This window comes from Onychostoma macrolepis, chromosome 18 (genome assembly GCF_012432095.1).
Source record: "Onychostoma macrolepis isolate SWU-2019 chromosome 18, ASM1243209v1, whole genome shotgun sequence".
Classification (NCBI taxonomy): Eukaryota; Metazoa; Chordata; class Actinopteri; order Cypriniformes; family Cyprinidae; genus Onychostoma; species Onychostoma macrolepis.
In genome coordinates, this window is record NC_081172.1 from 14,671,321 (window position 1) to 14,688,043 (window position 16,723).

Here is a 16,723-nt window from a genome sequence, read left to right on the forward strand (position 1 = left end):
TAATGTTTAGTTATAACTTATAATCATGTTTTTGTTTTTTTGTTTTTTGTGGAGAGTTTTTACTGAGAGAGTAAGTTTCACTTGGATGCATGTCACTTCATTATTTGCAGAAGGCAGACACATTTTGTTCCACACGACACAACTATGGCTTTAAAAGTGCATTTGAAGCTTTATGTGGAATTTTGGTGTTAAATGAGCCTTCCATCCTTGTGGTTGTTCCCCTCTAAAATAAATTGTGAAGAACCACATAAAATATTGTAAATTCTCTTTTTGCCTGACATGAAAGGTTTTTTTTTTTTTTTTTTTAACAGTATTTTCCTGTGATAAAGTCTTTTAAAACAAACTTTGGCTGAGCTGAGTCATTCTATGGCTACAGCTGCTCCTCACGCGTTGGTCACCCACAAGCCTTTAAAACACGCCACATTTCCAGAAATTTGCCTGACAAGACATCACACCACATACTTCTCAGAAAATATAGGCTAAAATGCTGTTATGTGGCTTACAGATCATAAACTATTTCGCTTTTCCCAGACTGGATCCATTTTGTGGCATCTCCTGTTTTCTCAGTTCCTGTTTCTCTTTTTATTTAAACTCTATAATACTTTATTAAACACTGTAAAAAAAAAAATTAAAAAAAAAGTTGAGCCAACTTAAAATTTTAAGGCAACCAGCTTCAGCAGATTTGTGAGTTTTCTCAACTTGTTGTTTTAAGTTTATACAACAAAAAAATTGAGAATCTCCCACAAAAATAAGTTGAGCAAACTCAAAAATCCGCTGAATCTGGTTGCATTAAAAAAAAAATTACATTTTTTTTTTTTACAGTGAAGGAATAGTTCACCAACAAACGAAAATTTGATGCAAATAAGGCCATCTAAAATGTAGATAAGTTTGTTTCTTAATCTGAACAGATTTGAAGAAACTTACATCAGTTTTTCACCAATGGATCCTCTGCAGTGAATGGGTGCCGTTAGAATGGGAGTTCAAACAGCTGATAAAAGCATCACAATAATCCAAAAGCAATCAGTATTTTGGCCGCAAGCTATGGCTTAAAGTTATAACACCTTAAAGATGGATTTGTTTTTTTTTTACAAACATAGCTTTTCATTTCCAAAAATTGGTGAGCAAGTGATGCTAAATTTCTCCAAATCTGCATCTACATCTTGAATGGTACATTTGCAGCTAATTTTTAATTGTTTTGGATGAACTATTCCTTTAAAGTATAACAGCATGACTTTTGTAAATTGGCTTAGCTCAGAGATCCAGCATTCAACTTAAAATATGAATTTAGATCTAAAGAATTGTTACAGTTTTAGCATACAATGAAGACAAAGAAGCTCTCATCTCCACAAACATCTGGGCTATTTTGGGTGTAATGTTAATAGGGTTCCTAACCACACGGGTCATTCAGTAAAAACAGAAACAAAAGGATCCCCATTTCTCCTCAAAAACCAGACACTGTGGTAATCATTAACACATCCTGAAAGCAGGAAACGTGGACATCTCTTCCGAACGTCCTCCAAGCTGTGACCTGCAGTCAGTTGCTGCGTAATTAAGTTTAGTCATATTGGTTACAGACCGTTTCTATTTTTTTCAAAACACAGGGGTGCTTTTACAGATAAATGCGTTCATTATGTCGGATAGCCTGCTGACGTCTGCGGTGAGACAATTATCTATTTTTAACTTAACTAGAGACATAATAAGAGCAACATGTAGTGCAGCAAATGCTCCATGTCAAAAACACGACAGATCACATGGTTCAAAATGCATGAAAAGCTCCTCAACTGTTTGTGTTTATACAGAAAAATATTCCAAACATTTCACTAATTTTGATTAACTGCCTCAAGAAAAACCTCTAGCAAACAACTTCTAGGAAAACGTCCTTTTATTAGACCTCAAATCAAATGTAATGAAATTTGCCACTCAGCAATTTTTTTGTTGTTGTCCAAAATAAAATAACCTTTTAAAAATCTTTTTTTAAAGATCTATTTTCAACAAGTTAAATGCTAAATTTGTTCATGTCTAGAGTCATGACGTGATATAACCATTAAAAAATACAAATATTTACATGTTCGCATCGAAATTAAAGATATTACAATATTTTATAAAGGTAAAAAGTATTTCTTACAAATATCATGAGCTTTTGGATTACATTTGACCTTTTTGGAGAGTTGCAACATTTTACAACTTGAAATAACCTTGCATTGTCAAAAAAAAAAAATCAAATTATCTGATATTTTAATCTGATAATTACTGACCTTGATACAGTCATAAGGGTCTGCAGGGGTTCTTTCTGTGATATAATTTCCTGTTTTTTTCTTTCTTCTGTTTGTTTTCACACCACATTACTTTTGATTTATTTTAAGTCAATGTACCCTACAATGTAAATTTTTTTTGTGTGAAAATAAATAAAAAATAATAATGAATGCATGAATTTGACCAAAAGTGAGAGTAAACACTTTTACATTGTAGCAAAAATATTAATGTTCTTTTGAGCTTTATTTATATATATATATATATTAGTGGTGGGCCGTTATCGGCGTTAACGTGCTGCGTTAACGTGAGACTCTTATCGGGCGATAAAAAAAAATATCGCCGTTAATCTATTCTCAAAGTTGGGTTGGGAGCTGGGTCTATACTACGCAAGCTATGATGACTTTCACCTTGATATTTTAGCGGATGTATACCTAGCCGAATTGCACTGTAGGGGCGAGAACGAGTCTTGAACCTGTGTGTATGCGTGCTAACATGGATGCAGCTATGAAGCCGCGGGTTTGCTTCAGGAAAATTTATTTTAAGAAGCTTCCCAATGGAAATCGGCAAGTCATTTCTGTCTCTACATGGTCGCTCTCTGTATCGCGCACAGCGGAGTTCCGCCCGGTTCGCGCACACACACACACACACACACACACACACACACACAAACAAACAAACAAACAAGCGTGGCGCACACACAAGTGAGCACACTCCCACTCCTATTTGTAAATATTAAGCCGCAAAACGTCTATTTAAATATGACTTCTGTGTGTCTCTGTGTTAATGTATGGCGCAGACGCACGGGTTTGTTCACTACTCATACAGAAGACCGGCGTGGCGCTTGCGGCGATATTAACGTCTGTCGTCTCACTAAATGAGGACATAAATACATGAACAACATCTCCAGAACTGCTCTGAGAGTCACTTCATGAGCATTCGAGCGTTTCATTTGAGAAAAACTATCCTCACGGCAACCTGTCAAAATAAAAGTTCGGTTTCACTTGAAGACATTGGGCAGAACGTAATAGGCTACTACTACTAAAACTATTAAAACCTTATCTTTAAGGAATAATCATACAATGTCTTCAATGTTATTATCAATATTAAATTCTTGATGACTGCTAGTTGTTTACTACTAGTAGTGAACTTATTCTGATCTATTTGGCAGAATTCAAATGAGCCATTTTAATCTAGATTAATCTAGATTAATTCCAAGATTATAGTGAGATTAATCTAGATTAAAAAAAATTAATCTATGCCCACCACTAATATATATATATATATATATATATAAAATCCTGAAAATAGAATAATTTTAGCATATATTAAACTAGAACAACTAATTGAAATTGTAATATTTTACAATATTACTTTTACTGTGTTTTTCTTATTTAAATGCAGCATTGGTAAGCTTAAGAGACTTTCAGAAACATTTTTGAAAATCTTACCAAATCCAAACTTTTAAACAGTATGTTTAGTCTGTATGAAAAATGTTTTAAATGGAGATTGTTAAAAATAAAGCCTATTATATTATATACTAAAATATATTAAATGTAACAACTAGTTCCCAAGCAATTTCTTATGATGCCCAAATAATAAATCTTAGTTAAGGTAACATAAACATGGAGTAAATGGTTACATTTTTATGTACATACCTTGCTGTAATTTTTTTTAGCTGAATGGACTATAAAACTAGTTCAGTAAAGGTTGAGCCAACTAAAAACTAACAATTCAGATAACACTTTGAAGTCAGATACTGACTGAACATAAAATTTCTGCGAAACTATAGTTACTAAATAATAATCAGTTGAAACCGCTTGAAATTTTTTTACAGTGCATGCATGAATAAACTGGAAAAACAAAAACAAACACGTGTTATATCATTGACCCTTTTATCACACTGGGCAGATGAGTACAGCAGTATGTTCTTTACTTATAAGTTATCACAAATACATTCACTTAAACATGTAATGCGTGTCACATACAAAAGAAATCCCCCACCACCCAAAACCCTTGGATACAGAAACACCGCTACTATGTGGCTTTAACCAATTCCAAAGTTTACACACTGAACATCCCTATACGGTCAACCATCCTTGAGTACACAAGTGTGTGTGAACAGCTGGGTGTGTACTGGATTTGACTACAGTATCTCAGCGTGGGGCTGCACACGCTCTGATAGCTGCCTCACTGTGCAAACATGTTCAACTACACCAGAGTGTTCAGACGGTTGCAGTTCACATGTTCCACAAGTATTACTGCACATTAATTCAAAAGTTTTAACGCCTGCTAATAGTCACAAAACTACTCACTATGTCTTTCTAAGGCAACTTTATCAAGTGTCACATGATGCAGCATAACATCATCTCCTACTTGAGGCACTAAATTATTGTCCAAAATATCGTCTAGAAGAACACATGTAGCAACATAGTGGTAAAACCCCAAAATGTTCATTCCAAGTCTAAATTGTATCATGTTAAATGTAAAAACTGACAACAGTCCTACATTCAGTCAGGCTGTCTGTGGGCTCAACAGACATATAGACCGTAAAGGCAACAAATAAATGACAATCTTAATTTAGACAATTTTTTTTTTTTTTTTAAATACACAAATTTTCCCAAAAAGCTAAGACTAAAGACAAAAAGAGCCTCTCATTTTATCCTCAGATATGCTTCCACCTTGTGGCCAAATATGGCATAAAATCTGAACAAATAAGACACTTAATGAAACATGTTAAAAAAAACATGGGATATGAACAAAAACAATGGCAACCTTAAGGTTGAAAACTTAAAAAAAAAAAAAAAAAAACTCCCCCGTTCATATATTGCATTCTTACATTTGGTCAGAGATTTACCTGTATTATACAGGTAATCTATATTTTCCACAGCATCTCATAGGTCCAGTGTATGAAACCATTTGGAACGAGGCTGCAAACGCTCATGTTGGAAGCTTACACGGTCCCGTGTGCAGCCGCAGCGCGCCCTGTCTGTGAAGAGCACTTAAAGTTCTAAATTCCAAAGGCATTGTGTGTGGACTGGCACTGGATGTGTAGTGGTAAGTTAGCGTGTCGTAGTAGTGGTACTTGACTGGTTTGCCGTCAGGATCGTGAGCGAAAGGCCAGAAGCCGTACAAGTGGATCTCATCACAAAAGCGTGTAGCCATGGTGTACATCAGGAGTCCGGTGGTGGGTCTTTTGATCTGGACATGATTAGTCAACCAGTATCTGAAAGAAAATCAATGATTACAAACATAAGACTGAGTGCATGCTCTCTTACAATTATGATCTATACTGTTTTATATTTGTAGATCAATTACATTGAAGGGATAGTTAAGAGATCTGAGAGCTGTCTAACCCTGCATAGACAGCAACACAGCGGACACGTTCAAGGCCCAGAACGGTAGTAAGGACATCGTTAAAATAGTCCATGTGAAATCACTGGTTCAACTTAATTTTATGAAGCTACGAGAATACTTTTTGTGAGCAGTTGAACCACTGATGGTGGTTCATGGACTATTTTAATGTCTTCCTTACCACTTTTTTGGGCCTTGAACAGGTTAGCTGCGTTGCTGTCTACGCAGGATCAGAAAGCTCTTGGATGTCATCAAAAATATCTTAATTTGTGGTCCAAAGACGAACAAAGAGTTGTTATTTTTGGGTGAACTATCCCTTTAATAAAATCTTCAGAAAGATGGCAAACTTGAATTTTTAGCAGCCAGCCGATTTAAGTATCAGTTTCCACAAAACTCTTATTTTAGAATTGTTCCATAAATTATTTTGATGAAAGTTCAAAAGACCATTAAAAACTCACCCAAAACTTGAACAGTAGGTGTATAAGGTCTTAAAGTGCCAATCCAAATGTAACAGGGGATTATAAAATCCTAAGTGTGTTAACAGCTAAGGTTACTAAAAAGGGAGCCTGAGCTCAGCTGCTGAATTTAGGCTAAATCCCCTTTTTAAAATATTCTCATGCTAAACTCACCCACATCCAAACCTGACGGCTGTGCAGTTCTTCCACGTTTAAAAGGAGAAGATCAGACAATTGAACAATGTCCATTAAGATGCACTGAACCCTCTCCAGTCCACTAACCCCTGAATAACCCTCACAATGGGGCCCTCTCTGTGTATCTGTGAGGTGTCATTCATTCAGAAGGCTTGAGGAAAAAGGGGGGCCTGGAGGAAAGGCGTTTCAGATAATAAAGAGGATCCCACATCTTAAAGCTACCTCTGGTCTTTGTACTGCTTTCTGATTCATTTGGGATTTAAAAAGAAATTCTAAAAATTCTATTTCATGATATTGTAACTTGTAATTTATCCCTGTAATGGCAAAGCTAAATTACCAGCAAAGATTAGAAATCTTTCTAATATGCTGATTTGTTCAAAGACGGATTTCTCATTATCATCAACGTTGAAAACAGGTGTGCTGCTCAATATTTTTGTGGAAACTGTTAAATTTCTCTCTCTCCTCTCTCTCTATATATATATATATAAGAAGGACAGTATTGTATCAATTAAATATTGTCTGCTAATGCTGTAAATTATAGCAGGCACTGATTCAGACCTATTCAAACTGGTAACTTTATACATTTATGCCATCTCTGTGAATTATTAATTAAAAGAACCAGCTTAATTACAATAATTGTTTTGGCATGCATCCTACAAGGACAACTCAATATAAAGTATTGTACTACATTCAACAGACAGCAAACAACACTGAAAACACGTAAAATGTAGTTTCTTTTGCTGTAATGATTCATCAAGTACAAATACATTTTCATATAGTTGCTGAAAATAAGCATAATTTATTTTTATTGTTTTAGATTTTAAAAATAGCATGCACCATCTAAAGCTATTTAATGACTTAAACTTGCTTATCTTCCTTCCATTTAGATCTTCCCTTTTTTTTTCCCAAATGAGTGTATGCAGATGATATAATTTTGAAATGAGCTATTCCTTTACAAACGTACTACTTTTTATCATTTAATCAACTGCAACATATTGTAATGGCATATTTTCCTCAATACACCATTCACTGAACAGCTGTCTCGCCTGACCTTTATTCTGGCCCCGGCAACCGATGTTACACAGATGGATTTAAGAAAAACCAACCTCGGCTAGGTGCATTGTAAGGATGGTGGGCTCCAGCCACTCTGCTCTGAGGGAGGGCTGAATAGCAGACTTAAAATATGCAGAGGTCAATGAAAGAGGCAAAGGTTGCGCGCTATTTAAAGACAGCCGACTACAATTGAGCCCAGAGGGGCTTGAATTCATTGAGCGAACTTACAAAAGACCTTCTGTAAAAAAAAATACAGATATATAAATGCCGGTACGCACTTAGTGTGCGCCTTGATCCACTTACAAGAGCAGCCCCATGCTGTGGTTGCTGAGTAGGATGTGAATGTATTGATGCCTGAACTATAAATAGCGAGAGGCTTGATACACCTGCTTCAGCGAGCATGAGTGTTGAGTAGGCTTAAATGCATGGACACGTACCCTCTGACAGCATGGAGCAGACGCAGGGAGGGGAAGGCGGTGCGGACGTTCACGGTATGCAGAAGAATTAGGCGGATGACCCACTCCACTCGCTCCTCTCCTCCTTTAGCCATGAAGGCAGGGATCCATAGCACACTCCCGCTGAGGCTCTGCAGCCTGTGGACGAAGCGCTGTATCCACTCCTCACTGTTCAGGTCCTGAAAAGCACGCTGCACCACAGAAGGGTTCATAGTCACCAGACTGGTGCGCAGGCCCACATCAGTCGCATACTCCTCCACTGGAGCCAGGTTACACCTTGGAAACACATGTATATTCATACGGTTGAGTCTTAATATTCTCTCAAGTTAGTTCATTTACATATTGTATATGTTATAAATGCTTATGCCTGTGTGTATTCACATGGTGACATATGATCAAGCCTTAGTTTCCTAGTAACAAGCTATCAACAATAAATATGTCTGAAGTTTATTATGTGTGCTTCAAAGAGACTACATTACAACCATAACATACTCTACATGAACGTGTCAATGCAGGTCTTTCAAATAAGTGTTGCGTTTTCGCTGTTGCCAAAAGGGGTGCGATAGCACATTAGACTAAATGGTATTCTTCTATAGAGTGCAACAGCTGGGTTCCGCAAATAAAACTACTTTTAAATTTTACTACTCCATAGGTTTTTTTTTTTGTTTTGTTTTGTTTTTAAATAAGTTAAAAAGAACACCATCAAGACAAACCTACTGTCTGCAAGTTTGATAATCTGTTGCAAGTGCTTTTTATTCTTTTTAACTAACCATATTCCTTGCTTTTTGCTCGTCACAACATCATTAATCCAATTATTTTATATTATATTTTATTCGATTTTACATTTTTAACTTGACTCATTCATAATGATTCATGGAATTGTAGTTACTTCCCTCATAAAACCTGTTAAGCACAAAGTCTTATACCTTTGTCTTTGAGCAATTTTTCCAAGTGGTTTTTTTTTTTTCAAATACAATTTTTTATATTTTGATTCACCTCAGAGCTGGTCGATTTGGTTCGTAATGGTTTTGGCTTATAATGCTTTAAATGGAGACTTTTTAAAAATCTCTATGAAAAAAAAAACAATTTCAAGTCAACTACAGCCACAATGAAGCAACAATTTGAAGTGTTTTTAGCAAGTAATTTAAAAAGGTACTGTTCACAGCACATTGCTTAAGTAATAACATCCAATTTAATGGAAAAGACCTTTGAATGCAACTCTGTTGTGTACATTTTTGTACAGGAGCTACTGGAACAATGATAATGAAAAACACATCATGCCTGAGCCTGTAAACATGAAGTTAACAGAGGCCAGAGATGCTGAAGACGGACGAAAAGAGGAGAAAATAACGTAGTAGGCATAGCAGCTCACTGTTCATGATTCTCGAAAAATAAGAAAATATGAATACTGAATTGGGGATGAGGGGTTATATGAATGCATCACTGAAGGGAACGGTCTTCAGAAAAGTTTCAATGGCAATTGCATTTTCTTCTCCTCTAACCTCCTTATAAAGCAGTGTTTATAAGTGCAGCGCTGCTTTGTTTACAGCAGTAACTAAAGCAGCTCTATACTGCTGCTGTTCCATAAGCGCCGCCTGCTGTTAGAGAGCGAATTTGCGTTCTCATTTAGCCCCTCTGTTGTTTTTGTTTCATGCAGATGTTTTATGTAGTCAGACTGTTCGGTTTTTGCTTTAAATATTGAAATTATACAATCTAATTAAAATGTAAAAAAACAACAACTCATGCAACATGTGTAGCATATTTGTTTGGATCGTGATTAAAATGCAGCAGTTACAAAAACAAATTGTCCTTATTTCTCTTTAAGGACAATTTGCTTGTTATAGAACAAAATAAACAATAAATAAGTAAAATAATCTGCAACCAGTATTGGAATTGATCAAAAATCAATCGGAATCGGCCGTGAAAAATTATGATTGGTGCATCACTAATTAAAATGCAAAATAAAAGGCCTCAAATTGGAAGTACAATCTGCCCAGGTGAAAAAAAGTACACTTCCCTAATGTACATAAAGTGTTCTATTTTCGCTCACTAATTTTGTACTTAATATACTAAAAATTATTTTTTTAGTACTTAAGATAAACTTAAGATCATCTAAGTGTTCTCAACTGTGCTATTTTGGGACACCATGAATATGAACTAAAACACGCTTTTAACATACTATCTCTGTATTTAAAAAATGTATTTAGTCACAAGTGTACTACAAGTAGAGTGTACTAGTGTATGAAAGATGGGTTCAAGTGACAAATTGAAAAGCCCTGCCGGACTACTGAGCATCAAGAGTGACATATACAGCTAAAAAAGTAAAAACATTTGACCTTCACTCCAGACTTGCTTCATCTTAAAGCAAGTAATTTATCTTTGTATAAATTACAACATAAATACTACAGTAGGCATTATCTTTTCACATGCAGAATACTCCTACAGACTAAGCAAGTGCCTTTAAAGCTCATCCCATCATTTAATTTCCATAAAATCCATAAAGACACACAGAGGTGACTTTAAAGCAAATACTGAGCGCAGTGTTGGCATTATCATCTTGCCACAATACCTGGAAAACCTTTCAACACTGGCACCATGCCGACTGCCGAGGCTTAGCTGTCACGGTCACACTCCCACACAGTCTTGTCCTTGCCCAGCAGAAAAGCCATGCCAAACACACAGGAGGGATTTAAGTTCCTCCATTACTTAATCTTCGAGTCTCTGTATGTCCCTGGACTGAGGCTGAATGACATTAATGTCCTAAGAGCACAGCTGGGCTGACGAAGACTCATTTAGGATTGGGAATCTCACAGTATAGTATATCACATGAAGCACACTGCTGTAAATGTTTTTTTCAAGCAAACAGCTTTCGGCTGTAGGCAGAGCACTTTACAGGCAAGTGAACTTTAGTCACTTTAAGAAGACAGCCTAATTACGTTTCCAGGGCTGTGGCTTAGTATGACTTATACAAATGTCATATTGGCTCAGCTGGTCACTAATTGCAGTATGCATCACCCTTCAGTTCTGAAAGCCTTCCAACAGTAGGAGTCGAGCCTGGATGTAGTACTGACAGCCATTTCAAAAGTGCATGGTGTCGCATACAGATCGCAATGTGTTTGAAATCCAACCATTTCTTTAAAGTAAGTTTTCAAGTTGAGTGTAGAGAATGTGAATCTACGGCTGCAAAGATACAAACAGCCTAGACAATTCATTTAAAAATGTTTAAATTAACTTCATAATAAATTCACATTAGCCTTTCTGTTCGGAGGTATTAATACTACTCATGATAAAACCTCTGTATCTGAGATTTTTTTCTGCCTGTTATTCTTAAAAACAAGTTTCCCCCTCGGAGTTAAAAAAAAAAAAAAAAGGTAATTGTGACAAAATAGTCACTGTGAGATAAAAAGTCACAGTTACAAGAAATAATGACCAATTTATGAAAAATAGTGGCAATAGCATTTTTTTTTACACTGAAGCACAAACACAGTTATCACTTAAATAAATCTGGTGTCAAGGACCAAAAAGAGGAAGGTTCAAATGATTTCTTTTAGAGACTATTTTATACATATATTAAAAAGTTCAGCTAGTTTAGGTGGATTTATCATTTGATTCAGGATGAGAGGATACATCAACAGCACAAACTGTTGAATGCTACGACACAAAATAGAAGATAAGTTGTTTACCTAATGACAAAGTCATGTGAATCAATCTCTCTGCCGCAGCTGCTATTCAGTAGTATCCCAGAGTTCCCTACAATGGCACATTGTTTGTAATGCTGGTTCTTCATGGGAGACACCGTTGGCAAAAGGTGGTACAGGTTTTCAGAGATGTTTGTGGTGCTCTGGCGGTCAAATATATAATGAATTACATCCCCGGGCTTAAAGGTTCTCTTAAGAATTGAGATGTCCCTCTCAGCATCCAGGAACCTCAAAATGTTTTTCCTGGAAGGAAAATTAAAAATAACACTATGAATGCTAAAAAAAAAAAATAAAAATAAAATAATATAGCATCAACAGGGAACCACATTCTTTAGAAATGCCATACTGTGCATCTGAATAAATTCAAGCCGTACCTGATGAGGTTAGACAAAGTTCTGTTGAAAGTCCATTCTGGTGAGGATGAATTGCTGGTTTTGCTCTTTATGCCTGGCAGTGGAATTGGAGAAGAGACTTTGCTCTTTCTATACGTGACTAGTGAAGTAGGAACAGCATTCAGGACTGAATTTCTGATGGAGGAAAAAAAAAAAAAAAGGACCATGTTTATGTGCATGTCTGTGAAACATCACTGTTAGACACAGCTACAAATAACATCCGTCACCTCAAAAAATACTGACAGCTATGTTTAATGAATTCTTGAAACCCTGATAAATCAGTCATATGAGGAAAAAAAAAAAAATGTTTAAATAATTAACATTCAAATAAACTGAAAATAAAATACATTTACATTTAAAATGTCTTGCTTTAGGTCTATAACACTGAGAAACAGATTTAAATATGTGGTTGTAAGCATCAATGACATTTTCTCATGAAAACACCATAAATCATGAATGATATAAATCAGATTACAAACCTGTTGGAATGAAGGACAAAGCTTTTTAAGTGAAACTTCTGTGAATCCTCAATGTTCCTAAGAGCAGAAGGCATAAAATATTCATCATCATTATCCAGTAATGACCATTAATAATGCTCTCTGAGTAGATAATTGAGGTAAAGGCAATTAGACCCTGGACTGGAAAAATATATGAAATTGAATGATGATGATGTTTATTTAGGACTTAATATAAGCCGTTCCACTTCTAAACTCTTTAGAATATTTTGATGGTACAAACACAAAGTTATAGTTATTACCGATTAATCATTTCATAAAAAATAAAGTGTTAGAATATACACTAAATCCTAGATGAATCGCCTTAAAAAGAATACTCACCCTCAGGCCATTCATTGTTTCTTCATCAGAACAGATTTGGACAAATTTAGCATTGCATCACTTGCTCACCATATGTTGAATTTGTTCATTATAAACATGCAGCTTTTCACGTCACAAGATGTTAAAAGATTGACTGGTGTCGTGCGGATTACTGTGATGTTTTTATCAGCTGTTTTAACTCTTATTCTGACGGCACCCATTCACTGCAGAGGTGAGATAGAGTGTGATGCATTGCTAAGTTTCTCCAAATCTGTTTTTATTAACTTGTAACACATCTACACCTTGGATGGCCTGTGGGTGAGCAAATTTTCATTTTTGGGTGAACTATTCCTTTCAAACATGCCAAGGATAATAGGTAACCAACATCATGCCGTTCAACCCACCTCTAACTGCAGGGTGCCCCCCTTCAAAGCAGTTAGGACAGGATAGCATTGTCTCCTTCAGCAAATCAGTCCTATTTGTCTACCACTCACTGTAATGTTCTCCATGTCTCCCCCAAAGTCATGGCTATGTGCATTATTAAGCAGACAGAGCACAGATCTCTTAAAATTCTGGGGAGTAGCTTCAAATGCAGATTTAAACGGTGGTGTTTCTTCAAAGCGCTTATAACTGCTCTGAGATATGCCCTTTAGATCCTTTGTTTGATATGGAATTATATTCTAAATTACAATAAATTATAAACCTCGCCAATAACTTAAGCAAAAATTAGATCATAAGCATCATCTAATGCCTTCTGACAGCTAGTAAATGAGGTGTGAAATTTCCAAATTGGGATTTTACAATTATATTTTGTCTCTGGGATATTTTGGGTTAGCAAATATGAGGGAGGAAATATTCCCTTTCCACACTTAATGGATAAATAGTAATCAGTGCAGCAGAAATGTGAAATACAATCTCACGGTACACAGAAACAAGCCAAACACTTTGCATAAAATGTCAAATGTGGCAACTCTAGGCATGATCCATTTAAAAATTAAGCACTATATGCACATCTTGGCAGCACACACTTGTGTTTGAGTGTTGTTTTCTCATGCAATTATTCTTGCAATTAATCCATCTACACACAAACATTCTTCTCGCTCAAGAGCTTTAAAGTGTATGTCCCGAGACAGCTAGATTTTTGCAATTATGTAAGCCTGAGGATTTCTGCTACAGGGTTCAATTATAGCCGAGGAAAGGCAAACGGTTCATTTTTGTCTCCAGGCTGTAGCTTTAAAGTCACAAATCAAATAGTAATCCCCTAGCTGCCACAAACCACAGATCAGACTGTCTTTTCACTTGCCGTGAATGGGTGCAAGCAGAACACACTCAAGAGTAGAACAAAACCACAAACCAACAGCCATCCGTTACAGAGCACCAGGGTCAGCTGCATTTATCTGATGACTCTCATACAAGGTTTCACACTCAGCAAAGTCTGAAGGACTCGTTTTGGAGACCTGCCAAGCATTAATAGTTCGAGACTATATACATATTAACAATATTCAGCAAAATCAGTTCCAAAAATGTTATCACTCTGCTGGTAAGTAACTCTGAATGGATAAAAGATTAACTTTAAAAGCTTTAAAAATCTTACATATCCCCTCCAGATTGTACAGAAATATCAACGACATCAAACTATTGTAATATCAAACATGTGAGCTGTTACCTCAAATTGAAGTAGCCTACCCACAAACACAGGCTTTGCAAACAATAGTCTTCGGGACAACACATTGTCTCCCTCTTTTGACTTAGACACAGTATTACCCTGTTTGATGAAAGACCAAACCAACCCTGCAGGAAGACACAGTTTAAGATGTAATCTGTGTTTTAGAACATTGTAGCTGGTCTAAACTGGTTATTTGCCTTTTCAAAATGGTAATTAGCTGGTCCAAGCCAATCATTTGCTGGTCCAAGGTGGTCATTAAGTTGGTAAGGTGGTAAATCATCTTGGAACAGCAACAAATCAGCTCAGCAGGGTGGTCAGGCTGGCTTTTTGGAATATGTAGCTTGTCGGGCAGCTACTGAACAGCTTAGACAACCTAATGACCAGCTTGGACCAACTAGAGACCAGTTATTTTCCAAAACACAGCTCCAATTTAAGATTGATTTTCCAATAGAAAAAAAATATATATAAAATAAAAAAAAAATAAAAAAAAATAATAATAATAATCATCATCATCAAGTAAATAAAATGCACAGCTCTCTGTCATTTTGTTGTATATATATAGTAATGGTATTAATACAAGCCAATGTAATACGCAGCTCAGGCTAGTCCTAAATGGACTGTCCATTGTTTGGGCTCCTACAAAGTCTCTCTTGAGACAATCAAAGCACGGAAGACAATGTCCTAAACACAAACATAAATAGAGTGCAACTGTGCGTTCGTTGAAACAAAGACCAAACAAGAATACATTCATCTGTAGCCTATTGTTTATTGTACGTTAATCGAATTTACTTACGCGATTTCTTCCTCCACTTCCGATATATCAGCTATAATCACAAATATAACCAGGGCAGTCCCGATCCCAAACATCAGTATTCGGAATTCAAAAGACATGACTTGACCGATATGTGCGATTCTACAGATGCGTTGAACTATAAGCGCAATAGAAATCTCTTCTTCTTTCACACTGCTTCCTTACGCAGGGCAACACATGTAATGTTCCTCCGTCTCCTCGACAAAGCCGGACCATTCTAACTGGCCGTGCAGGTTAGCGAACAGTTGTCTGCATTAAACATCACGTCCATCAGCTTCTTCCACCTTCACTAAAGTAGTGTGGAGATGAGGCAAACGTGAACGTCCTTTCTTCTCTTCTACTCCTGCCGCTACTCACTCCTCGGAGATCTGGTGGGTGGCAGTTCCCTTGAAACTTTGCCTGCAAGGTGCATAAACTCACATATGAATGTTATACATTCAGTTAAGCCGCGTAATTGGTATATAGAGGCAGAAGGCGTGGATTTGAAATTGAATATGAAATATGATTCCCCCTCTCTGTCTTGCTCTCTTTGTTTCTATCTGACAAAGACACAGACGTTTGGTTCGGTGAGGACTTTCCATTGACTTCTATTGTTTTTATATTGAGCTAATGGTCTTTTCTAAATTCTAATCCTAAATCCCTTTCCTAACCAGGTGCGACACGACAGGGTTACAGTGACAAGCCATTTGTCTGTCCAGAGTGAACCTGAAACAGCTGCACGACGCGACATAATCAAACACAAATCACAGCCAATCAGAACAGTTCACTCCGTCTGCGCGCTTTCTCTTATTTTCTTTTATTTTCACGACTTTCCTGCTGTTATTTAGGGCGGCATGCTTTTCATATTTTTTATTTATTTATTGTGGAACTTTAGGGATTTGTCATATGATATCCAATATTTCTCAACTTCCACAATCAGCCTCACCTGTCACCTCATTCGTGTTTAATATTTAATATGCACTAGGAGCGTTAATTCTGTCCAATGAGAGTTTCGTGTGGGCGGAGCTACGCAACGCTGCAGTAAATGCAACATTTTATCTATTTCCTGTTAATGTAGGAGACTTCCGAATCATTAGCCTGGCCACTTTATAAATAACTAGAAGAATAACAGAGTGCAGTAACAGTAACACCGTTTTCTCACAGTTTGTTTATGATTACAATACCCTACTAAATTAAAATTATATTATAACAAATAATAGTTTGCAATTTGAGTTTAATTTGAGGGTGAGAAATTTCTCAAGGAGATGTCACAGTTACTGTTGATCACAATGATTTTCGGCAAAAACAGAAAGCTGCTTAGTTTGAAAGAAACTTCTGTGTGAGCTGTGCTTTATACATTAATACACTGCTGACAATACATGTTTGTTTTTTTGCTGGTGAAATTTCGCTGCAATTTTGAAAATTTGAATGCACATTACAAGACTGTTTTTGTACTGCTAAAATGACAGGAAGTGGCTGACAAACCTTGCACATTAAAGTTAAAAATGCCTGCGCCAGCTCTTACATTAAAAATATTGTGGCTGTTGCCATATATTTATATGGAAGAAACAGTAGGCTAAGTGCAGTATGTTAGCTAGTA

At 36.3% G+C, this 16,723-nt stretch overlaps 1 protein-coding gene across 1 annotated transcript; it reads right to left on the reverse strand.

Moving 5' to 3' along the window:
* Positions 1-4,162: 4,162 nt before the first annotated feature.
* st8sia2 (ST8 alpha-N-acetyl-neuraminide alpha-2,8-sialyltransferase 2) lies at positions 4,163-15,935 on the reverse strand. Its single transcript, XM_058750592.1, has 6 exons — positions 15,127-15,935; positions 12,332-12,388; positions 11,835-11,987; positions 11,446-11,703; positions 7,745-8,038; positions 4,163-5,476 (listed from the first exon to the last, which is right to left on the reverse strand). The coding sequence occupies exons 1-6, from the start codon at positions 15,222-15,224 to the stop codon at positions 5,191-5,193; spliced, it is 1,146 nt and encodes a 381-aa protein (XP_058606575.1). The 5' UTR covers positions 15,225-15,935; the 3' UTR covers positions 4,163-5,190.
* Positions 15,936-16,723: the final 788 nt, after the last annotated feature.

Bases quoted from the DNA above. Each gene is read 5' to 3' on its own strand.
- st8sia2 (XM_058750592.1), bottom strand. From the start codon at position 15,224: ATGTCTTTTGAATTCCGAATACTGATGTTTGGGATCGGGACTGCCCTG. The intron at 11,988-12,331 runs GTTTGTAATCTG...TTCCTCCATCAG, and splicing joins TTTGTCCTTCATTCCAACAG to AAATTCAGTCCTGAATGCTG. The intron at 11,704-11,834 runs GTACGGCTTGAA...TTTTCCTTCCAG, and splicing joins ACTTTGTCTAACCTCATCAG to GAAAAACATTTTGAGGTTCC.